Source organism: Ceratotherium simum, chromosome 1 (assembly GCF_057802395.1).
Source record: "Ceratotherium simum simum isolate JZ-2026a chromosome 1, ASM5780239v1, whole genome shotgun sequence".
NCBI lineage: Eukaryota > Metazoa > Chordata > Mammalia > Perissodactyla > Rhinocerotidae > Ceratotherium > Ceratotherium simum.
This window is the reverse complement of record NC_141900.1, coordinates 75392431-75418316: the sequence shown is the minus strand read 5'-3', so window position 1 is coordinate 75418316 and position 25886 is coordinate 75392431. Positions and strand designations below refer to the sequence as shown.

At 37.3% G+C, this 25886-nt stretch overlaps 1 protein-coding gene and 2 pseudogenes across 1 annotated transcript in view; 2 read left to right on the top strand and 1 right to left on the bottom strand.

The window, feature by feature from the left end:
* CAPZA2 (capping actin protein of muscle Z-line subunit alpha 2) overlaps positions 1-25886 on the bottom strand; it is a 52130-nt gene that overhangs the window by 20245 nt on the left and 5999 nt on the right. Inside the window, exon 2 of the mRNA XM_004418775.2 lies at positions 2681-2744. Coding sequence (XP_004418832.1) covers positions 2681-2744 — 64 coding nt within the window. The remainder of the gene's footprint in view (positions 1-2680; positions 2745-25886) is intronic.
* Positions 18533-19178, top strand: LOC147918247 (RAB11-binding protein RELCH pseudogene; annotated as a pseudogene).
* On the top strand, positions 19539-20537 carry LOC106801126 (RAB11-binding protein RELCH pseudogene; annotated as a pseudogene).

Sequence of the window (25886 nt, the reverse complement as noted above, 5' to 3'; positions counted from 1 at the left end):
CCTAAAAAATTATTTTAAAGAATACAGACATTCACAATTATAGTTATTCCTATCTCACAAAGCAAACTGGGAAGTTATATTTGATAAATATAATTCTTTCGTCTTCAATATTTAAAAGACAATCATTAAGAGCGGTATTTTATGACAGTGTATCTTTTCTAGTTCTAAATGGAAAAATAATTTAAAAGCAGGATCTATTTGATCCAGTTAGCTTCACTCTGGAAAAAAGTTCATGTTTTTATCATACGGAGAGTCTAGTAGAACAAATAGAAAGATAGAGAAGAATTTGAATAAAATAAAATACTACTCTTAAAGAAGGGATTAGGCTGTGGTTCCAAGCAAGGCTACATAACAGAACCACAGGGTGGTGAGTGGGAGGCTTAAAAAAAAAAAAAAAAAAGGTATATACTTCAGAGCCACAGCCCAGATCTATCAAATGAGTTTCTAAGAACAAAGACCAAAAATCTATGTTTCAATGATTTTACTGTAGCCAGTCTAGGAGAACATTTGGGAACCACTGAACTGACAAGATTTTATGACTTTGCAGTTCTAAAATTGCCAGCCCTGGTGGTCTAATGGTTAAGATCCCACACTATCATTGCTGGAGCCAGGGTTCGCTTCCCGATCAGGGAACCACACCACCCATTGGTGGCTGGGTGTTGCTGTGATGCTGAAAGTTATGCCACCAGTATTTCAAACACTAGCAGGGTTACCCAGGATGGACAGGTTTCAGCGGAGCTCCCAGACTGGACAGACTAGAAAAGAAGGACCTGGCCACCCACTTCGGAAAAAAAGGGCCACGAAACCCCTATGAATAGCAGCGGAGCCTTATCTGATAGAGCCAGAAGATGAGATGATGGCCCAAAAGGAATGGGCAGGGTTCAGCTCTGCTGTACACAGGGTTCTAGGAGACAGAACCAACTTGACAACACTAACAACAAAATTTTGAAATTTGTGGCTTCTCTTGGAATCATTATGATGCCAATGTTATCAACATAGCAATGAAAATAATCAAATTAATATGAGATTCCCCTGCAAATATTTAGTTCCTTTTTACTGTAAAATATCCCCTCCTTAGTTTAAAACTTACATAGTATCGTATATATCACTTTTATTCCACTGCTCACTCTCTACCTCAGGCCTAGTGAAAGGCTCATCCTAAATGCTCAATTTTATATACCTCAACACAGAACATAACTCAACATCAATTTCCAATGAGACTTAGAAAAGGAACTTCTAGAACTCATACATTCTTTTAGGATCTTTCTAATTAACAAATTTGTAGGACATTTAATTCAGGCTAAGAACAGAAAGTGAAAAACTTTTCTTAGAATTATAATCTATTCTTGGTTCTATCAACTGTACAGGAGTTTGGGGGCCACTGACTTTGGTGCAGTTTCACCATTATCAATTTAAGTTACATGCCAACTTATGAACCTAAGAAGAGGAGACTATCTTCTTTAATGCCCTGACCATCAAATACATTAATGTATATTTAGGTGATAGAGGCTGAATATTAAAAAAAAAGTTAAACCCTACAGGAAGCAGAAATATGTTTGAATTCTCCCCAACTTCCCAATTCACTACTTTAGATTTTAGTTATCTAAAAAGGCAGAATTATAATTTCCAGATTTTGTATAATGTAGACTTGCAATTCTTCCTCTAAGTGTAGCTCAGCGTTAAATATTTAAATGCATAAGAATTACTGTATGTAACTCTATGTACTAAATGACGTTATACTATATTGTTAAACTGTATTATAGTTTGTGGATGATTTAAGGGATTTTCAACGGTAATTTTAACTTGATACAATTTTTGCCTCATTTTTTGACTTTCAAATCTAGTCTTTTCTGAGGTGAGATTCCAGTATATCTTATACTCTGAATGAAAATGAATAATTAAACATCTTAAAAAACATCTTTAAATAGTTTACTCTGGAGTAGAATGTTATTAAAAAAAAGAAATCAAAGAGTCCTGTGTAAATTAGTTTTAATTTAAGACATGGTGAAGGTAAAATATAAATATATATGAAGTAGAAATAACACATTTAAAGTACTTGTGGTGGCTTATTCTTAAAACTGCTTAAGAAAAGTTCTATATAAAGATCACTGCGGGCCATTTTCCTGGTGATTGTTTTAACCAGGTCACACTTACTGTTAAAGAGGAGCTGTTGTTACAGTTTTTACAGCAACCAAGAAACTGTATAACAGTTTACATTTCTGGTCTATGGGTGAATAATTATAATTAAAAAAATGTCTGTCAGTGAGGTTTAAAGAAAGGCATATTGCGAACTACTTTATGAGATATAATTTAAATAATTGTTTTCACATGTGCTGTCATCTTCTAAGTATGGTGAAACAATGTTTTTCCCCCTTTTTTTGGCTCTTTATACTAATCTAGTAGGTTTTTCTTGAAAAGAAATACAACCCTGCATTTCACAATTCCAAAAAATAGGTCAAATTAAAATTTTCTTGTCTTTTTCAACATTATTCTTTCAAGAAGGTTAATTTACTCAAACATAATTATCATATATATCATAAATACATTATATTTTAGCCATTACAAAATCCAGATTTTTCTGCATACTTCCCTTAGCTTAGTTATTTTGGTTATGTAATTTAGTCTTTAAAAAAAGAGCGCTTGATATACCAAGCCTTAGTGTTATGAATTAAATACTCACCATTAAACACCTCATTAAACTCTCCAGGAGGGGCATGAATGATGAATTTCGCTGCTATACGCACCTAAAATAGAAAGGAAGATACAAATGTTTCACAGTATAGGCCTCTGCTAAAATAACCAAAAAACGTGCAAAATTATACTATTTCAAAGTTCTACTGAAAACGGCTTAAGAAGATTTTAAAGACAGTGACTCTTCTTCACTCCAACACCTTAAGTTTATTACTGTTATAATCATTTAATATAATCACAACGTACAGGCTGAATGTAGATAAAATATACAATTAATGCATTTAAGGATTCAAAGCTGCCTATATATAAAAATTTTCTTATAAGTAAATTTTCCTTTTAAACTAAAATGGAAAAAAACTATCAAGCAAGAAAATTTGTATGTGTAAAGAAATAAGATGCATTTGGGTACAAGGAAGAAAACATATATTTATGCGTCTATAAAGTCACAAATTAGTGAGAAATGTAGAATGGAAGAGGGGAAGAAAGGCCTAAATTAAAAATGTTTTTAACATGAGACCTGACTGGATCTTAAGACATTTTAATTCAAAGATAAGTGAGAGAGAAAATATCAACAGGTGTGCTGACAGGCATATTTCAGGAGAATAAAGGCTATGTTTGATAAAGAGATTAATCACTAATGAAAATATATCTGAGAGGTTAAATGACATGCCCAATATTATCGTTTAGTGCAGAAGGCTTGCGTATTTATAACAGAGACAGCGATCTCTACGTTGATGCAGCGTTCCTCCAAGTGTACTTCTGGAAGCAGCAGCATCAGTGACCTTGTCAGAAATGCACATTCATGGGCCCCATCCTGGCCGACTGAATTAAGCCTGGACATGAGGCCCAGGAAACACTATTTAAACAAGCTTTCGAGGTGATTTTTTATGCACTTTCAAATATTTGCTGAATTAAGGGAATATCCTTGGCAAATACAAAAGCCTTCACTTATTTTCATATTTCCCACTCTATTACTAGTACTGTCATTGCTCTGACGTGGAAACTAAAAATAATAGAAAGAAATGGAAATAGTTATATGTTTGTGTATATACGTTATGTGTGTGCATGCATCTAAGTACACACATGGTTTTCAGAGACGAGTGAGAAAAAAGAGGTATATATGGCTAGAACGAAGATGTTTCTAGTTAGAGGCTACATATGTGACAAAGGCCTTATAAGGTTTTTAGGGGGCCGTCCTGGTGGCGTAGTGGTTGAGTTCAGTGCTCTCCGCCTTGGCAGCCCAGGTTCACGGGTTCAGATCCTGGGTGCTGACCTATATACCACTTGTTAGCCACACTGTGGCGGCAACAGACATACAAAATAGAGGACGAATGGCACAGATGTTAGCTCAGGGCTAATCTTCCTCAAGCAAAAAAAAGAGGAAGACTGGCAACAGCTGTTAGCACAGGGTGATTCTTCCTCAGCAAAAAACAAAGGAAAAAAAAGGTTTTTAGAATATGTCAATTTAGGGCTGGTCCCGTGGCTTAGCGGTTAAGTGCGTGCGCTCCGCTGCTGGCGGCCCAGGTTCGGATCCCAGGCGCGCACCGACGCACCACTTCTCCCGCCAGGCTGAGGCCGCATCCCACATACAGCAACTAGAAGGATGTGCAGCTATGACACACAACTATCTACTGGGGCTTTGAGGGGAAAAAATAATTAAATAAAATTAGAATATGTCAATTTAAAACAAAAAGAAAGACTGTGTAGTCCGGATTACTAAAAAGTTTGAGGCAAAATCTTTCCTTGTTGCTGGACACCACTGAGATAACAATGATGAAGATATAACAAAAATAAGATTATTTAAACTTAGTGTTTACCAAGCACTTTACATGGATTATGTCATTTACTCTTCACAACAACTGCTATGAGGTAGTTACTATTATATTTGTACATTTTTTACATGAGGTAACTGAAGCAGAAGAGGTTAAGTAACTGTCAGTCTGATTCTTGAATCTACACTTTTATTCACTATATTATGTTGCTTCTCACATTTAAAACAATTTTGGTAGAATGGGTAAAATCCTCCCACCAAAAGGTGAACATGGCAGAATGTGATAGCATAGCTATCAACCAACTGCCTCAATATAAACTTTTTTTTTTGATATTTAAAATGTCAATAGCAACAACTCAAGTGAAACAGACAAATTTCTTGAAAGATACAAAAACCAAAGTTCACTCAAGAAGAAAAAGATAACCTCAATAGTCTTGGATTGATTAAGAAATTGAATTTGTTGTTAAAAGCCTCCCAACAAATAAAACTCCAGGTTTTCTTATACCAAACATTTAAGGAAGAAACGATACCGGGGCCGGCCCCGTGGTGTAGTGGTTAAGTGTGTGCGCTCCGCTGCTGGCAGCCCGGGTTCGGATCCCGGGCGTGCACCGAGGCACTGCTTGTCAGGCCATGCTGTGGCAGCGTCCCACATAAAGCAGAGGAAAATCGGCACAGATGTTAGCTCAGGGCCAGTCTTCCTCAACAAAAAAAAAAAAAAAAAAAAAGGGGGGAGGATTGACATGGATGTTAGCTCGGGGCTGATCTTCCTCACAAAAACAAAACAAAACAGAAATGATACCAATTCTACACAAAAGATCCCAGAAAATAGAAGTGAATACCTTCCAACTCATTTTAAGAGAATAGCATTATCCTATACCAAAGACTAAAATATTACAAGAAACACTCAAAATCTCTCATGAACATAGATGCAAAAGTCCTCAACAAAATATTAACAAATTGAATTCAGCAATATATAGATAACATACCATGACCAAGTGGGGTTTATCCTGGAAATGTAGGACTATTTTAATATTTGAAAATCAATGACAGCAATTCACAATTATCAACTGATTAAAGATGAAAAACCATAGATCATCTCAACAGATGCAGAAAAATTATTTGATAACATTCAACAACCAAACATGAAAAAACCTCCTAGCAAACTAAGAGAATGTCCTTAATCTGACAAAAGGTATCTACAAAAAAGCCTACAGCTAACATCATCCTTAATGGTCGAAGACTGAATGCTTTCCCCCTAAAATCAGGAACAAGACAAGAATGTCTGTTCTCACCACTCCTATTCAACACCATACTGAGGTCTTAGCGCAATAAGGTAAGAAAAAGAAATGAAGGGTATTTCATAAATAAAATAAGACTTTCTATTTGCAGACAAATGATTGTTTACAATGAAAAATCCCAAGAAATCTAAAAAAAACCAGAACAAAACAGCCCACCTATAAAATACTTACATATAAATCTAATAAAAAGTGTGCAGGGCTAGAATGCTGAAAACTACACAAAACACTGATGAAAGAAATCAAAGAAGAGCTAAATAAATAAAGAAATATGTTCAGGAATTGGAAGACCCAATACTACTGTAAAGATAATAATTTTCCCAAACTATCCCACAGATTCAATGGAGGCCCAATCAAAATCCAAGCAGGATTTTTTGGATACACATCAACAAGCTGATTTTCACATTGATATCTTTTCTATATTATTATTTTTCTTTGTTTGAAGAATGCAATGAATGCAGATTATTTTGCTTATGTATTAACATTCCCTCCCCTCAAATACAAGTAAGATCAAAAAATCACTCTGATGCCCAAAATAACCATGAACACATACCATGGTATTAAAAAAAAAGATTTTGGTTAGGAAATAAGAGAAGGAATGAAATATGTTTTATTTCACAACCTTAACAGCAAATGCAAAGTAGTAAAGGCAAATGAACTAGAATTGCAAAAACAATTTTGAAAAAGAACAAAGTTGGGGGCTGGCCCAGTGGCATAGTGGTTAAGTTCACATGTTCTGCTTCAGCGGATCAGGGTTCACCAGTTTGGATTCTGGGTGTGGACCTACTCACCACTCATCAAGCCATGCTGAGGCAGTGTCCCACATAGAAGAGCTACAACTCTGCCACTGTGATACACAACTACGTACTGGGGCTATGGGGAGGGGAAAAAAAAAGAAAAAGAGGAAGATTGGCAACAGATGTAGGACAGGGCCACTATTCCACCAAAAAAAAGGACAAAAAAGTTGGAGAATTCACACTACCTGATTTCAAGATTTCATATAAAGCTACAGTCACTAAGACAGAGTGGCACTGGTGAAGGGACAGATAACCAATGGAACAGAACGGAGAGTCCAAAAGCATACCCATATACATATGTATGGCCAAAAGATTTTTGACAAAGGTGCAAAGGCAATTCAATGGAGAAAGGATATCTTTTCAACAAACGATATTCAAACAATTAGATATCCATGAGCAAAAAAATGAACCTCAATCTAAACCTCACACTAATATTACCTCAAAACGGACCATAGCCCTAAATATAAAACATGGAACTTAAAAAAAAATTTTAAAAGCAGCATGACCTGGGGTTACGCAAAAAATTCTTAAGACATGATACTAAAACCATGATCCATTAAAAAAACAGACTGAGACACTGAACTTCATCAAAATTAAAAATTTTTGCTTTGTTAAAGACACTTAGAATAAAAAGACAAGCTACAAACTGGAGAAAATATCAGCCAATCACATATCCAACAAAGGACTTGTATCCAGAACATATACTCTCAAAACTCAGTAGTAAGAAAACAGTAAACAAATGACTCAAATAGACACTTCACCAAAGAAGATATACAGAAGACAGATAAATGCACAAAAAGATGTGCAATATCATTAATCATTAGGGAAATGAATATTGAAATCATGAAATACTACTACATACCTAACAGAATGGCTAAAATAAAAAAGACTGATAATACCAAGTGCTGGTGAGGCCACAGAACTAGAGTTCTAATACATCGCTGTGGCAATGCAAAATGGTACAACCAGTATGAAAAACAGTTTGGCAATTTCTTATAGAGTTAAGCACACACCATATGACACAACAATCCCACTCCCAGGTATCTACCCTGCAGAAACACAAATCTATGTTCACAAAAAAATCTATTCACAATTGCTCAAAACTGGAAACAATCTACAATGCAAATGGCCACAAATGGGTGAATGGATAAATAAATGATGGCGCGTCTACATTATGGAATACTACTTAGCAATGAAAAGGAACAAATAATGAATACACTCAACAACTTGGATGAATCTCAAAAGCCTTATTCTGAAAGAGGGAAACCAATCTCAAAAGGTTACATGGTAATAATATATGATTCCATATATATGACATTCTCAAATAAACAATATTATAGCATTGGAGAACACATCAATGGTTGCCAGGGGCTGGGAGGAGGGATGGGGAAGGGTGTAAATACAAAGGGAGAAATGAGGAAAAGGAAGAAAATGAGGGAGTTTTTTTGGTTAATGGAACTGCACTATATCTAGATTTTGGTAGTGGTTACATGAATCCATACATGTATTTAAAGTCATCAAAAAAAAAAAAAACCAGAGGAGTACTTTTACTATACATTAATTAAAAATATATATTTTATGCGTTTTCAAAATTATTTTCATCTAAAATTTTTAAAGGCACTATTCAAATCAAAAGGCAAAATATAAAAAATAATTAATTTTAAACAGGCAAGGGTGGAGTAGAATATGGAAGACAGTGCATGCTAAACATACACTGGAATCTACTTTCGTTCTGTTAAGTGTCTTCAGGTCCTTCATTTCCTTCTTTGGCCCCTCCCTTCTATGGAGGTAAGAAGTCAGAAAGCATTTAAAACTGTCTGACTCACTACCACAGGCAACAAATAAAAACTGTAATAACCTACTGATGAATTTATCAAATATTTCTTTTGAAAACTTTTAGAATTTTGAGGTAATTGTTTTTAACCCTCCCAGTGATTTATACACTACCTATAAAACTGGCAAAATTAAAGCACTGATAGCAAGCAGTATACGGCATATTTAGCGGTACAATTAACTAGTCGTTGAGCTTTAAAAATTTTAGTTGTTTCAAAAAAAGAGGCATATACCATTTAGAATTTTAGTCAGTTCTATTTTGTGTTTTCACCAAGAAAGCAAAAACCATCTGTATTTTTATCCTACAGACTTATTTGCCCTTGCTACTGTACTAAATGTATACAGTAACCAAAAGGAGTTAAGGAACTGCCCCCAGTATCTAAAGTGAATGCTGGGTTAAAACAAGTGCCACTAAGGGTTGAGAGGTCATGGGAGCTGTCTGGCTGAGAACCCAGAACACTACTTGCATTATACTAGTTATGCCTAAAGTATTTTAATCTGGTTTTTGTGAATTTCACCAACTAAGAAGAATTTGATTTTTAGATTTTTCAGGTGCTAAAGAAAGTGTTGTATGCCACAGTAAAGGCTTAACTGTCTTCCTAAGAAATTGTTCAAGTATCAGGGTATTTTCTAAACACTCCTATAGCCTCAATATTCCCCTACATTCATCCTTCCCCAATTTTTAATTTTAAAAATTATTTATTCTAGCCCACTTCTAAATCCGAGAAAGAAAAAAGGTCATACAAGTTAACAAGAAGAAGTCCCAAGAATAGAATAGATCTCTGAAAATAATCGAAAACATATTTCCTCAAAGTTTCTCTAAAACACATGGAGCTGTACTTTATTTACCCCTGAGAATAGGAGAGCTTTTCTGGAAGAGCCCAGTGATTATTAGATACATTCCTAGGACCGGTGCTAAATCTTCTGCATTAACCACCATCTTCCTCCACGTGATATTATTCAAAGTCAAGTCCTTCTAAATCGGAGTCAGATTCAGGAAAGAGTTATTACTTGTATCGTATTCTTTTTTTTTTTTTTCCTGTGAGGAAGATCAGCCCTGAGCTAACATCCATGCCAATCCTCCTCCACTTTATGTGGGGCGCCGCCACAGCATGGCCTGACAAGCAGTGCATTGGTGCGCGCCCGGGACCCGAACCCCGGGGCGCCAGCAGCGGAGCACAAGCACTTAACCACTACGCCATGGGGCCGGCCCCACTTGTATCGTATTCTTAATCTGAAATTCTAGATTTTCGGGAGGGGGCGCCTTGGTTTTGTAGGGAAGGCATGGCTAGATGGGGGATGAACTTTTATCTATGCTATTTAGTCTATTCTATCTATGCGATTAGCAGCTGACAGGCATATCTCATAACAGCACCAAGAAGTATACTTTTAAAAAGTTAACCTATTAATGTAGAGCTTAATGTATTATTAAAGAGTTAATCTATTAATGTAGAGCTTAATGTATTAACCTGACATAAAAGCTGAAAGAGCTATATATTTTTTTTTCTTTCTCTGGGATCCAAACATCATTTTGTATAAAATATACACCACAAGTGACTATAAAGTTACTTGTACAGAAGATAAAGTCGTATACTCAAAACAATGTCCAAAGTATTAGCATACATTAACCCTGAGAAAAAATAATTTCTGCCCATCAACTGTCTGAGATAACACAAAAGTATTTACTCACTGTCAAACTTTTTTTGGACTTTTCTTGTGGGCTTTCTTCTTTTATTTTTGTAAAAAAAAAAAAAAAAGCATTCTACAATTCAAGCAACAAATTAAATAATATAGTAATGAATAGTAACCAGTAGAATAAAATAAGAATCCATGAGTCCTTACTGACACAAAGAAATGAAAGAACAAATGGGGGAAAAGGGAAAGCTCTTCATTATAGTAGAATTTCAACTAAACAATGAGGAAGGAATGCCTGAATTAGAAAATCACCTTGGGTAACCACCATAGTCATTGTCGCACGCAAAAATCACCAAAGGATGCTAAAATTAGTGGGTAAAAGTACCGCAAAACACCAACAGGATATTTACATGGTCTGAAAGTATCTTTCCACATGATACTTAAAGGGATTAGCAGAAATTTTACATTGAGGAAACCTGCCAGGTACTACCTTTACCAAATGATCAAAGTTACCATAAGTAATGGGAAAAACTGACATCATCATGTGCCTCCTAATAGGATATACCACGGTCACAACATCACTTCTGTGATACTTCTACCCAAAATTCACAGGCTGAAGCTAATCATGAGGAAATGGCAAAACAAACCGAAATTGAGAGACAGTCGACAAATCTAGTCTGTACTCTTCAGAAGTGTTAAGGTCATGAAAGACAGACAATGCTGAGAAATTGTTCCCTATTAAAGAAGACCAAAGAGACATTAAAACAAAATTCAATGTGGCCCTGGATTGGATCCTGGACAAGCAACTGGTAAAATGTGAACAGGGTTTGTAGATTAGATAATAGTATTGTATCAATGTTTAATTTCTTGATTTTGATAATTGTACTGTGGTCATGTAAGAGAAAGCCCTAAAACACAGTGAAGTATTTCGAGAGTGAGAAAAAATTCCTTCTCTACCCTCAGGTTATAGGAATTTCTCCTGTATTTTTTCTAACTAAAGTTTTGCTCTTCGCATTTAGGTCTTTAATCCACCAGGGACTGATTTTTGTCTATGATGTGGGATGGAGAACCATTTATCACATTGTCATATGGATAAATAAAACATCCCAATACTATTCGTTAAAATGTTCTTCTTGTCCTCACTGGACCAAAATAAATAAATAAAAGAAAAAAGAAAAAGTATTTTATATATTCAGTACTGTTTTTAAAATGGGAGTTACTTCTTTATTTCAGTCAGGGATATGAAAAAACACCTCATAATAAATTCCAAAAAACCTTCTGAAAAGTGTCTAACGAATTTAGCAGTCATCATTCAGATAATAATCACAAGAATGCAACTTCCTCAAGGAACTTCTGAATATTCAGTAGTATCAGTAGGCAGCAATGAGAGATGCTATCCTATTACTATTAAGGCACTGGCTAACACTAACAAAATATCATGTAAGTAATGTGAAATTAAATTAATATTCCATTTCTTCTCACAAACAACTTATTTTGTTTAAATTCTTCCAATGATTATCTCTGGAAGTAATTAATAATTCATTTTTATACACAAAAATTCTAGAAGAATTATTTAGGCACTGCTGCAGTCCCCAATGAGCCATCATCTCCTTAAAATGAAGTTAAGCAATTCCGGGTTAAATAGAGGATTCTAATTACTTGAGTTCTAATTAAGATATGGATATGATCCTATCTACCATTTTTGTTTGTTTACAATTGCTGGAACCAACTCATGATTTTGGAGACTCAAAAACAAACGGTTCTAGTTTAGACTTGATACAAACAAAGTGAATGGGTGCTTTTTTCATGTTTCATCTATGGCTAAACATAGGCAACTTCACTTTAAATTTTCATTAAACATCTATTCAAATTGTGTTTGAGGAGGGCAGTACTTGTTTAATACAACTTTTCAAATGACAAAAAACTTGTCTTTATATAACCTACCAAAATCGTTTACTTCAAAAGTTCTCTCTCATGACCCAGTAATTTCATACTTAAGTAAAATGAATGCATACGTTAACAAAAAGAATAGCAGCCTTCTTCATAATAGACCCAAATGTCCATCAAGAGGAAAATGGATAAATCAACTGGGGTACTGATACAAGTAACACTACGAATGAATCTCAAAAAACATCTTGAGTAGAAAGAAGCCAGATACCATTTACATGACATTTACAAAACCAAGGAAAACTAATCTATGGTAATACAAGCTAGAGTCTGGTTGGGAAAAGGGTGACAAGATTGATCAGAAAGAGGCATGAGGGAACTTTCTGAGGTGATGGAAAATGTTCTTTATCGTATTCTGTGTGAATGGTGGCTGCATGGGTGTATATAATTGTGAAAATTCACTGAACTGCACATGTAAGACTTGTGCATTTTATGGTAGGTAAATTACATCTCAACTAAAAAAATGCAAAAAATTCTCTCATATATATCATAGGATATCATTATATTTTATTCTTTATGTATGAATGTTAATTTTAAAACTTAGTAACTGCGATAATTAAGGAATGAAATCTTATTCTTAGCTTTTTTTTTTTTGGTGAGGAAGATCAGCCCTGAGCTAACATCCATGCCAATCCTCCTCTTTTTGCTGAGGAAGACTACCCCTGGGCTAACATCTGTGCCCATCTTCCTCCACTTTATGTGGGACGCCACCACAGCATGGCCCGATGGTGCATCGGTGGGCGCCCGGAATTGGAACTCGGGCCGCCAGCTGCGGAGCACACACATTTTTAACCGCTAGGCCACTGGGCCGGCCCCCTAGCTTATTTTCTAATTAACGATTAATCAAAAATCTTTTAATATTTTTATTGCTGAAAATCCACAAAAATATATTTATCCAACCTTTTGCTTTTTTAATGGAAAATACAGTAAAAAAAATTAAAGGTAAAATTTTAAAGAAACAAAAATTAGGGAACTTAGGCTTTCATTCTGAATGACAGAAAGTAATATGTTGGCATAAATCTATACTATTTCGGGCATTTGCCTCAGTCTGCTTAAAAAATATTGGGACATTCTTGCTTACAATTGAGGGCTCTGGTCAGATAATGTTTTTACTCTACTCACCATTTCCTTTATCAGTGCACAAATTATAAGAAGGAAATCTCAGTGCTCACACTGAATAAACTGAAGCTGACCATTCCAAAGCCACCATCCTAAGAAATCCCACAGCAAAGCAATCTACATTCTAAACAGTTTTCATCAACTAGCTTCTGTTTGCAGGGAAGACAGCTGATAAGGAATGTTGAAGTATGACGTAGACCAAGTAAGCAATACAGGGAATAATGAGTAAAAATCCTTACACTTCAGCTCTATATCACTGCAACAAATTATACAAAATTTGAGGTGAAGGGGCCATTTCATTAGATTTATTTATGAAAGTAACAGCTGAAAGAGTTACTTAATACAAAACAAAATTCCTGTTAATATGTTATAGTCTCATCTTATGGGCAAATATGTTAGAATTTGTTTTCAGAAAATCATATTAAAATCTCTTATTGAACTTACTTTAAAAAACTGGCTAACTTTCCATCCTCTCTGCTTCCAAAATCCTAAATGTCTAGCACTAATTTAGTCTGGGAAAAAAAAGAAATTCAGAGGGAAAAGAAAAAGAACATCAGAGAGGGAAGAGACTTTTTGCCCACATACTGCTGAATCTGAGTGCTGAGAATGGTGCCTAGCAAATGGTACGGTCTCAAATATTTGTTGAATAAATAAACATTCAATCTCCGTACAAGGCGGCACCCCTGTTGCCTCTGCACTCAGTAGATTCAATTACGTGTTGAATAAATCTATAAGCAAGAATAAACTCTCATTTCTTAAGAATGGTCAGGGAATGTAGTATTTCAATGAAATAAACATTCTAAGAGTTATCACTAATGCAATTTTCTGTATGTAGGCTGTTAATTTTCAAATAACCTACATTCAAAACCACAAAAACTAATGTTAATATAAAGAAGCATGATCTCTGAAGCTAGACTGACTGGGTTGGATTTTCATCTCCACTACTCAGCTATGTGAACTTGGGTAAGTAAATAATAATATTAGCTTAATATTAGTAATAGTAGTAGGTAATAAATATACTTGCATTAGTATAGTTCCAGTATTCTTAAGAACATCTCTGGAACACAGACATTTTCACATTACACTTTAGTTTTCTTGTGTCCTACAGCGGTATAAAGGTGGCTCATGCTCATGCACTTCTGTCTTGTTTGCAGTGCATTCACTTCCCTAACACCGACATCCTTTCTCCTCACCTGGAAACCACCCCTTCCCTCTCTATTTGACTCTGCTCATCTCAAAAACCAGTGATAGCAACACGGGAGAAAAAAGCTAGTTTCCTCCTAGCTGCACGGGTGCAATGTGCAGTTTAAGATCCAGGTTTTTATCTAAGCTAAGACAAATGATCTCTACTCAAGTTTTGATTTTTTTAATGTCTATAAACCTCCATTTTTTTTTTTTTTTTTTTGTGAGGAGATCAGCCCTGTGCTAACATCCGCCAATCCTCCTCTTTTTTTTTGCTGAGGAAGACGGCCCTGGGCTAACATCTGTGCCCATCTTCCTCCACTTTATATGGGACGCCGCCACAGCATGGCTTGCCAAGCAGTGCATCGGTGCGCGCCTGGGATCCGAACCAGCGAACCCCGGGCCGCCGCAGTGGAGCGTGCGCACTTAACCGCTTGCGCCACCGGGCCGGCCCCATATAAACCTCCATTTTTTTATAGGTAAATTAAGGGAGATAAAATATATCATTATTTCTTAACCTTTTGAAACTCTTGCCTTTGTTAGATAAAACAGAATATTATCTACAATTACTCTCTGAGATAGCTGTTATTACCTTTAGTTGATAAAAGAGAAAACAGAGACTCAGAATTGGGATTTGAATGAAATCTTCAGATAAAGTCCAAGGCTTTTCATAGAGCTGCCTCCCAACACAGCATAATCTTTCTACGATGGTTCGGAAGATAGGATGGGAACAAAAGAAATCTCGGGTAATCTCATCTACTTCCACTGCATCTCCAATCGCCCTGTAACAACAGCTCTCAAATCTATACACCTCCTATCACAACCTCTCTCAAGATCAAGATTTATTTTTCTAAGTATAACTTATTTATTAGAAATGTCCATCAGGGCCTGCCCCGTGGCTTAGCAGTTAAGTGCGCGCGCTCCGCTACTGGCGGCCCCGGTTCGGATCCGGGCGCGCACTGACGCACCACTTGTCCGGCCATGCTGAGGCCAAGTCCCACAAACAGCAACTAGAAGGATGTGCAGCTATGACATACAACTATCTACTGGGGCTTTGGGGGAAAAATAAATAAATAAAATTATTTAAAAAAAAAGAAAGAAATGTCCATCAAAATGCCTCAGAGATACCTTAGACTGTCTCACCCAAACCTACTCCCTTCTGTTTTTAATAAAATTATTGGCACCACTTAGAAATCATTCCACACTTTTTCCTCTCTCCCAGTCAGTCACATGATCAACGGATGTCTATCTCTCTTGCTCAAATCCAATCCCCTTTTCTTTGATTCCAATCCCTTCAGACCCAATCCCTTTGTTCCTGGATTGCTACAACAGCTGCCTTGCCTCTAGTCTCACCTTTCTCCAAAATTCATTTTCCACCTTGCCACTAGATTGATATAATTCAGTGCAAATTCTGATCACGTTTTTTCCTGTTTAAAATCATCTAATGGTTCCTCGCTGCGAATAAGACAAAGTCCAAAGTCCTTAGCATGACATGTAATGCTTTCCCATATCTGAAGGCTGTAAAATGTAATTGTTAACAGCATAAACTCTAAAATAGGACTGTATGGACTCAGACTACAGCTCCACTGCCTATTACCTGCATGACCATAAACAAATTAAATTCAGTTTCCTCACTTGCAGTAAATGAGATGATACACTTAGAAAAGTGCTTGGCACAGAATAAGCACTCAAATAATAGCTTCTACCTTTTTACTCTTTCTGCCACATTCTAGTTTTTAAAACCTATCCACTCTTTTTTGTTGTTGTTGTGAGGGAGATTAGCCCTGAGCTAACATCCATTGCCAATCTTCCTCTATTTTATGTGGGACATCTGCCACAGCATGGCTTGATAAGCAGTGCGTAGGTCCACGCCCGGGATCCGAATCTGTGAATCCGGGGCTGCTAAAGTGGAGCTCGTGAACTTAACCACTATGCCCCTCGGCCGGCCCCCCATCCACTCTTCTTCTCATCCCATGCATACAGAGTACTGGAGCCTCACCACTCCATTCAGTCTTTCAAACAAGAACTCTTGTCTTTCATGCCTCTGTATCACTGCATATATGCGATTTGGCCATCTTTTATCTACTGTAGTAAAACTGTACACAGCAGAATATCTTAAACTTTGCAAATTATAAGAAAAGGTCACACAGGAAAACTCAAAGATCAAATTATGGTATTAAAAACTTTTTGATGTATTATTTAGTACAATAATCATTAGCAAATACTTTTGATAAAAGGTTAGTACTATTGAGACCTGTGGCATAAGGCCTAAAATTAAAGCCCAATAGTATGTGTGCCTTGACATCTGGGGAAAACTGGGAAGGCCTTGACTGGCCTAACTGCCAAGTTCCCATCCTCACTCCATCCTGCTCCCCCTGCCAGACAACCCTCTTTATTGCACGGAACAGGTACAGTTCCTGCTTATCCCTGAGTAGCAGGCTTCAGTTCCTTTCCAGCCTGCAGAATTATTCAAACAAGCCAATCACATCCCCTCCCCCAGGGAACCAGGGATAACTCCACCCTCTTGATATTATAAAGCTTGACTCCCATGGCCTCTGCTTATTCACTCTGAGCGCAACTCCCACGTGGCCCTGCATTGTGTGCTGTGTCTCCCTCTCCTGGGCTGTTGAGTATATGTGATTAATAAACTGCCATTCATCGCGTCTGTCCAGCGTCAGGTGTTGTGTGTTCAGCCATCCCTATAACCCTATGGCAGGAACCCCTCCCTCACCAACAGAGTGAAGAGGAGGTGAATAAAACAAGATCTCACTATCTGGGAAGCCTGAATTTAAGATATGTAATTGGGGACTAGGAAGCAAGGAACTCAGTTATTTAAAATACGTTTTAAGCAAGCAAACAAGCTGATATATAGTCCAAACATTAGAAGGACATGAAACAGATTTCCTTTATTTTTATTTCAGACATAAATTTACAAGTGTGGTGATCTAGTTTCCGATCCTCCAATGGATTTGAAGAGAGGAGAGGCAAGGTTGACAGTTATACTTACAACATTAAAAAAAGGGAAGGATCTGAGCCAACCTGGCAAAGGCTGCAGAAAACAAAGTTCTTTACAGAAACAAACAAAATTACAAATCAAGTCCTGAAATTCAGGAGCTAATGAAACCTCTTGAAAAGAGAGTTCTAAAATTCTCTGCAAATGAAATTTTTATTTAAGAATAACTACTACATCACTTCTCAGCCTTTTGGCTAAGATCAAGTGAAGAATAACTACAAGCTTACATCAATAACCTTTTCAGATGAAAATAATAAACAGGATTTTGATGGGATGATGTAGATTACACATTTCAAAACCTCCAGACTTACTGCAACTCTTCTGAGTAATTAAGTAACTGGGAAAAATCTTGTGGATGTGGCCAGTGGAGTGGAAGAAGATGAATTAGAGGCTCTTCCACAATTTTATGCAACCTTCCTCCACTCTTCTCTGATCCTTGGCCTATAGAGAACTCCTTGCTAGTTCAAAAATTAGAAGATAAAATTAGTTTCTTAAATACAGTCATGTGCCACATAACATTTTGGTCAACGATGGACCACATATACGAGGGTGGTCCCATAAGATTAGTACCATATAGCCTAGGTATATGGTAGGCTATACTCTCTAGGTTTGTGTAAGTACTATAGGAGAGGAAGAAATTTTCCTCTACCTTCCTAGGTTCTTCTGGCTGGTCTAAGAATTAAATTGACATGAGACAGATTAACAGGAGAAAAACAAAAGATCATAACATGTATACATGGGAGAAACCCAGGAAAACCAAGTAACTCACCAAAATGGCCAAAGCACTCAGTTTAAATACCATCTTCCGCTAAAGACAAAAGAAGATGTTGGGGGTGGGGAGATTCAGGGACTTTCAAAGGGAAGGAAGGCAATTCACAGGAAGGTGAAAAGGAGCAAACGTTTACAAAACAAGTGTTTGGCCACACAGAAACAGAAGAACACAGAGGGGACACCAATAAATAGGCTTTTCTAGGTTCCTCCCTGTCTACCACCTAGCCCATGTTATGCTAAGGTGGTAGCTCGCTTCCTAAGACAGGTTCTTTTATCTGAATTCTTTTAGGCAGTTAACAGGGAGGTAACAAGAAAAACTTTCTGAGTCTTCTGTTTCTTAAAAATAATCAGCCTAAAATAATCCTCATGTTAGACACACAAAGAAACATATTTTGAGGTGGCAAATTTTGTTCCCCTTCAGTACACCCTATGATGTTTGCACAGCAACAAAATCTCCTAAGAATGCCTCTCTCAGAACCTATCCCCATCATTAAGCGATGCAAGACTGTAGTGAGAAACGGTCTTTGATGGAGCAAATTAGAAGACCTGAAAGTGAAAGAGACTTCCTCAAAAATGAATACTGTGCCATTCTGGTAGTTTATGACTCTGTTTAACCTTCTTTGGATCACAATCCTCACAAATACGTGAAGAAAGTGGACAGAATTTAGTTGTAAATTGTTAAATTGTCAGACAAGGGAAAAACAAGGATACTCATCTTTCAATATCAGATGAAGTTGATTCCACTGTTCTTAAAGAGAACTCCCCAAATCTTTCCCTAGGAAAGAATGACATCTTCTCCATCGAGTAAAAATACAGTTCAATTTGATAAATCTCATGGGAAATTGTCTCCTGCTTTCCACCAAGCACTACTTTCTTTTTGTGAATGTCAGCAGATAGTCATTTAGGATCAGAAGTATCTCAGACTGCAGACAGTGAAACAAGTATTATGTTAATGCTGGGATGCTGCCACAAATTGTTCCCCATGTGCTGTAGGCAAGAGAAAGGAGTTGATGGTCCTCATGTTGTGTACAGCATGCCTACATCCTGAATTTACAGACGGAAATTGGCTTCACTGAATACTTTTCAATTTGATCGAGAGGCCAGATGATGAGCAAAGCAAATAACACCGATGCGTTGTATGGCATTTCAAATAACACTGATGCGTTGTGTGGCATTTCAAATAACACTGATGCGTTGTGTGGCATTTCAAATAACACTGATGGGTTGTGTGGCATTTCAAATAACACTGATGGGTTGTGTGGCATTTCAAATAACGCTGATGGGTTGTGTGGCATTTCAAATAACGCTGATGCGTTGTGTGGCATTTCAAATAACGCTGATGCGTTGTGTGGCATTTCAAATAACTGATGCGTTGTGTGGCATTTCAAATAACACTGATGCGTTGTGTGGCATGTCAAATAACACTGATGCGTTGTGTGGCATTTCAAATAACACTGATGCGTTATGTGGCATTTCAAATAACACTGATGCGTTGCGTGGCATTTGCACATCATGTTGGACCAACATGTGTAGAAGCCAAACTTCTACCAGAGCAATGGGAAGAGATGAGTCACAATACCCAGAAAGACGACTCCTGTGGCTAAATCCTGTGGAGCAGAGGTGCCTTACTTTTCTAAAGAAGTTCCCAATTCCTTGGTTCTTTCACTGTTGTAACAGATGTAAAGGGAAGATAAGGCACGTTTGGCATAAGAAGCTGTGATCAAAATCCTTGGTATCATTTTGGGATACACTGATGATCCAGACAAATATCAACAGAGTATTGAATTGTTGCTCTTGGTCTTGGGTGATTCCTCAGAAACAACAGTTAGTACAACACATCAAGTGTTTTCTACCATCCTATGCTACCTGGACTACAGAATTTGGAAATGTTCAATCTTATCTTATACCTACACTGCTGAGTAACACCGAAAACTTCTCAGGGAAGAAGAACAAAGGGAAGGAGAGTTGGATGCACATAAACTTCACATGTAGCTTTCTGCCTTGCTGTCCTGGATTCTGTTACTCTTGGCATTAATGTTACAAAATGCACCTTTCTCAAGCAAAGCCCAACTTCATGGTGAAATGCCACAGATAGAAGTGACCAGATTCCCTTGGCCTACGTTGCCTCTTTAAGATGTGTCTATTACTGGCAGAGATGAGCATCTGACAGCACCACTTCAACTTTATGATTACCAGCTAGAACATGAAGGCACAACGGGGTGGGAGAGTCTACACAGGTTGTCAATCAACTGTTGCCACAATTTACAGAAAGCATTGGCAAAATTAATGTTACTTCAACTACCTGTGTCTATGAACGCTCTAGATTCTTCTGATGCTTTTGCTGAACACTGTAAACTGGCAAAATTTTTATAAATACTATGGTAAAACTTTAGTTCCAGATTTTAAGACTATCTGAAGAAAACACTGATTTTTCAGCAGGAAATGGAGTCCTCTCCAAAGCAGCTATAAATATAATAAGATGACAAAAGTTAAAAAATTTTTAAAAAGCCTTGAGCAACCGAAAAATAAAGGAGATGAAAAGTATAAAAAGCAGACAATGCATGTGCATGTAGGCACATACACACCACAGAAAACAGCTGTCTGGAACCATTAGAGGCAAACAGCCCTGCACTCTCCAGTAGCCCAAAATTATACTGCACGGGAAGTATGTATACTAAAAATTATTTGTTATCTTAAATTCAAATTTAACCAGGTATTCTGTTTTTTATCTGAGAACCCTGCCAACAACCCCTCTAATTTCCATTATGTTGGACATTATCCCACATAGTTATCTCCTCCTTGATCAAGGCAGGAGACGTTACGGTAGGGAGTTCCCAAATCGGGATGCCTGTTAAATTTGCTTGGAAAGCTTTTGAAAAAATACAGATCCCCATGTTCCACTCCAGGACTACTGAATCATCGTCCAGAGGACTGAGACCTAGAAATCTGTATTTTAGAAAATCCCCCTGGTGATTCTGATGGGTGACCATATATTGTACTCATGGCCCTATAAGAGATTATATACACAAAATTTGAGGTTTTTGGTCTTCTGAAGAAAGGAATCAGGTTTCACCTGATTCTCAAGGAACGTGATACCAAAAAGGGTGACTGCTTCAGAGACTGGTGGTAAAGCTAAAAAGAGCTATTATGCATTTTTCAACTTCAACTAAAAGAATCATTTGACACTTTCCCATAACTCTCTAAAAATTGCCTATGCCTTTTTGAGAGTTACAAGCAAAATAAGAATAGACAGAGTTTTTTTAAACTCTACTTTACGATCAAGTGATCACTACTGCATTTCTGTGTTAAAGACTACTTTATTTTGAGTATACTTAAGAGTGTTAATTTGTTTTCATAAGTTTTCCTTATGAATTTTTTCCTTTGTAATTATCATTTTGAATGGTAATTACAAACAGGGCCCATATTACCTAATTTAAAACTAGGTCATCTACTGAATTCAACATCAATTTTTCTTTAAATATGTTTTTGCCATTTATTTAAAATATTAAGAAACCCATGAATCCAAAGCAGGCATTTTCATTAACTGAGAAAGTTATATAAATTATTGCTTATCTTACATTTTCCATTTTTTCCTCTTCTCGAAATCATTTCGCTCAGCCCACAAACACACCTAAAGTTTTTCTACCTTACAAACAAGAGTATGTCTAAAATGAAATAGTAGGAAAAAAATGAAGGAGTAATACCTATTCTTTCTCTTTTGCTTCACTATCAAATTTTTTTCACGAATAATTTATACTTACTGTCTCCACTTCTTATCCTTTAATCAACATTTATTGAGCAACTAATACAGTTACATAACCCTGGTAGCACACTCAAATCATCTGGGAAGCTGTTTTTTTTTTTTTTTTTTACAAAAAAGTACACAGGCTTCAGGCCTCACACATGAATGAAGTGTGTGCATCCATGTTTGTTTATCATCTCTCACTTGATTCTAATGTGCAGCTACAGTTGAAAACCACTGATCTAATATATGCCAGGCATTCTACTGGAATTACAAAGATGAGTAAGACACAGGGCCTGCCCCTGTAGGACACAGCAAATAAGAACATCAGGTAAACGTACTAAAATTGGTAAATGTTATAACAAAGATATGTACGAATTGCTAAGGGAACAGTGGTAGGCAAGGATACAAAAGAAAATGAGGGAAGACTTTGGGTCTGGTCTTTGAAGGACGAGTCGTTCACAATGCAGAGAAGACTGAAAGGGCATTTCTGGAAGAGGGAAAACATATACACATTTTTTAGATCCTGGTAATCTGGATTTCCTCTCTGCTCCCTGCTCCAAACTCTATTTTTCTTTTAATTGTTTTTTTTTTTTTGTGAGGAAGATCAGCCCTGAGCTAACATCCATGCCAATCCTCCTCTTTTTGCTGAGGAAGACTGGCCCTGGGCTAACATCCGTGCCCATCCTCCTCTACTTTATATGGGACGCCGCCACAGCATGGCCTGACAAGCAGTGTGTCGGTGCACGGCCAGGATCCGAACCCCGGGCCGCCGCAGCGGAGTGCACACACTTAACCGCTACGCCATGGGGCCAGCCCCCCCAAACTCTATTAAAATTGCTCTAGAGGCCACCAACGATCTCTTAAGATCCACCACTTAAATAGCTGGCCTTATCTGCACCAGTTTTCCCATCTGTAAAATGGGGAGAACAACAAGGTTACTCTGACAATTAATTGAGAAATTAATTAATATAGTAAACATTGGCATATAGTAGATATAATATGTTTCTCATTCCTTTCTCTTGAATCCAAAGACTTTTCTCAATCTTATATTCCTTCTTAACCTCTCTGCAACACCAGCACTGCTCCTTCTGGAAATTCTCTTCAAGTTCTGTGACATGAGCACCTACCCTGTGCTAGATATACACTTCTACTTCAAGGGTCACTATTCACCTTTTTGTTTCTCTCCTTCTCTTATTCCTTAAAAAAGCATATCCAGGGGTAAGCCCAGTGGCGTAGTGGTTAAGTTCGCGGGCTCCGCTTTGGCAACCTGGGGTTCACAGGTTCAGATCCTGGGCACGGACCACCGCACCGCTTATTAAGCCATGCTGTGGCAGGCGTCCCACATATAAAGTAGAGGAAGATGGGCACGGTTGTTAGCCCTCAGCAAAAAGAGAAGGATTGGTAATAGATGTTAGCACAGAGCTAATCTTCCTCACACACATACTCAAAAAAGTATATCCAAAAGTATATGCTCTCTGCCCTCTTCTCTTTCCTATGTCTACACTTTTCCCCCTGAAAGGCTTATCCTATCTTGTGCTTTAACCCAAAAAGAGAGAATGTCCAAATCTACATAAAATCTCTCGACCTGACCTCTTATTCAAGCTCCATTTCTACATTTCCATATCTGCTAGGCGTCTTCACACAGACATTCTGCTAGCATCGCAAACTCCATATAACCCAAACCCAACTCACCATATGCCTCCCAGCTGTGCATCCTCTTTCCTGTGTTCTAGCTGTTAGCGGTGGTACCACTTCCCTGTCATCCAGATTTTAACATTCACAGTTATCTCTGATTCTTCCCTTTCCCCTACATTCACTCACCAAGTCCTGTTGATTCCAACTCTGAAATCTGTTAGCAATCGTTTTTTTCTCCATATCTTGTGAAACTACATTAAGTCAGGTCCTAACACTTAACCCAGGTTCCCAACTGTTCTCACTAGCTCCAATCTGTTCAGACCTGTGGTTCTCAACCAGGGGCAATTCTGTTCCACAGGAGACATTTTTGATTGTCATGAGGGGGGCTGGGGGGTGGTTTGCTACTGGCATCATGTGACCCAAGGATACTGTTAAACATCCTATAATGCACAGGACAGCCCCCCACAATGAAGAGTTATCTGACCCAAAATGTCAATAGTGCTGAGGTCAAGAAACCCTGTGCTGTTTAACAGCACAAGTCATCTTTGCATCTCTTACTTGGAAAGTGTCTGAGATATAACTCACACTCTCTGCTCATTCCCACTTTCCTTTTTTCGTTCCTTTATTGTGATCTCTGGTATAAGCTTGCACCACAACTAATGTCCACCATCCTCCTAGGCAGAAGTCATTTTCCTGCCTTGTTAATTTCCATGACGTTATTACTTTTTGACCCTGTGCAGTATATACGTTATATATGTCTGATTCATCTTTGTATCTTTAGTGTTACACTGTGTCTACCAAACAGGGGATCAAATCACCAAACTTCAGTGAGTCTAAAGCAATCTATGATGTCATTACTGCTGTTCACAGATACTGCAATTCTCTTCTCCTTCCCTGACCCCTCTGAAATTAGGTTTACAGATGTTAACTTGCTTTAGCTAATTGAAACGAGAGCAGTCTGAGCAGAAGTGTAGTGAGTCTCTAAGTGTATGTGTGGTGGGGCAGGGGAGAGTTTTAAAAACCAGTGTGCAATCCACTGCATTTCCTTCCCAATGCTGCTGGGACGATGGGAAAAAGCCTATATTTTTTTTGGATAAGTGTGATGTTACATTTTGTAAATTTAAGGTGTACAGCATGTTACTTTGATACATTTATATATTGTAATGATTGCCATTGAAGCAATATTTATCACATTATATCACTACACTGCAATATTATTGTCTATATTCATTATACATGGCTTATTTGCTACTCATTACAAGTTTGTCCCCTTGAACACCATCAACGTTATCCTCCCACCTCCCTCCCCCATCCCCTGGTAATCACCATTTTATTCTGTTTTTTCCTACAGGTTTGACTTTTTTAGAGTCCACATATAAGTGATATCATACAGCACTTGTCTTTCACAGTTTGACTTGACTTATTTAGCATAATATGCTCAAGGTCCACCCATGTTGTTGCAAATGGTGAGATACCCTCCTTTCTCATGGCTGAATAATATTTCACTGTGTATATATACCACATCAAAACACCCAAATTTAGACTGAAGTCCTCCAACAGCCTGAAACTCTACATGACTTTACTGAGCAGGGCCCTTCTGCTGCTGGCACACACTAGACACACACAGAATGAGTGATGCCATACAAAGCCCCCTCACCAGCCCCCTCATGCTAAGATTTTAGGTTGTTATTGTATTACATGATTGTTTACCCTGATTCACAGGGTAATTAATTAATGTAAGATGCATAATTTTACATACCACTAAAAAAGGAAAAATGCTACCAATTAAATATCATAAGCCGTTGATTGTATAGTGGAGCCTGATTTTAGAGATCTTAAAATATGGACAATTATGAGTACTGAAATCAATGAAATATGGTATACTTGGTAAATGAATGAATGTGGAGATAGTTTTCAAAAATTATTTCCATTCATTAAGAGGACATTATGAACTAAAATGTACAAGAAAAGTTCTCAGCCCATTAGAGTCACAGTGAAACATGTAAATAAATGTAACAAGAGTAAGAATGTAAGGACTGCATGCACATCTAACCTTCAAAATAAAATGTGCGAAATTCTCTTTTTTTTGGCAACTATAGGTGGTTCTATGGAACCTCTAGTTTCTTTGATTTGCACGAATATCCTGCAACAAACTACTGCTTCAGGCAACTAGGCTTTTAGGTCAGAGCATAGGTCAAGTTTTCCCATCATGCTTTTCAACCTTAAAAATTACTTTGTACTCTCTTCTCTAAGTGTTTTTATATTCCATGTTCTTACGCTAAAACGCAATGTTCTATGTATATAACTATCCTTATTTTATGTAGAAATGGCTCCCAAATGCGCTGAAAATGCACTACAAATTTGCTTTAATGTGCAAAGTCTGAAAAACTCCACTAATGTTACAGCAGCTACCAAGTTTCTGCTTGCTGTAGGAATTTTTACATTTTACTGA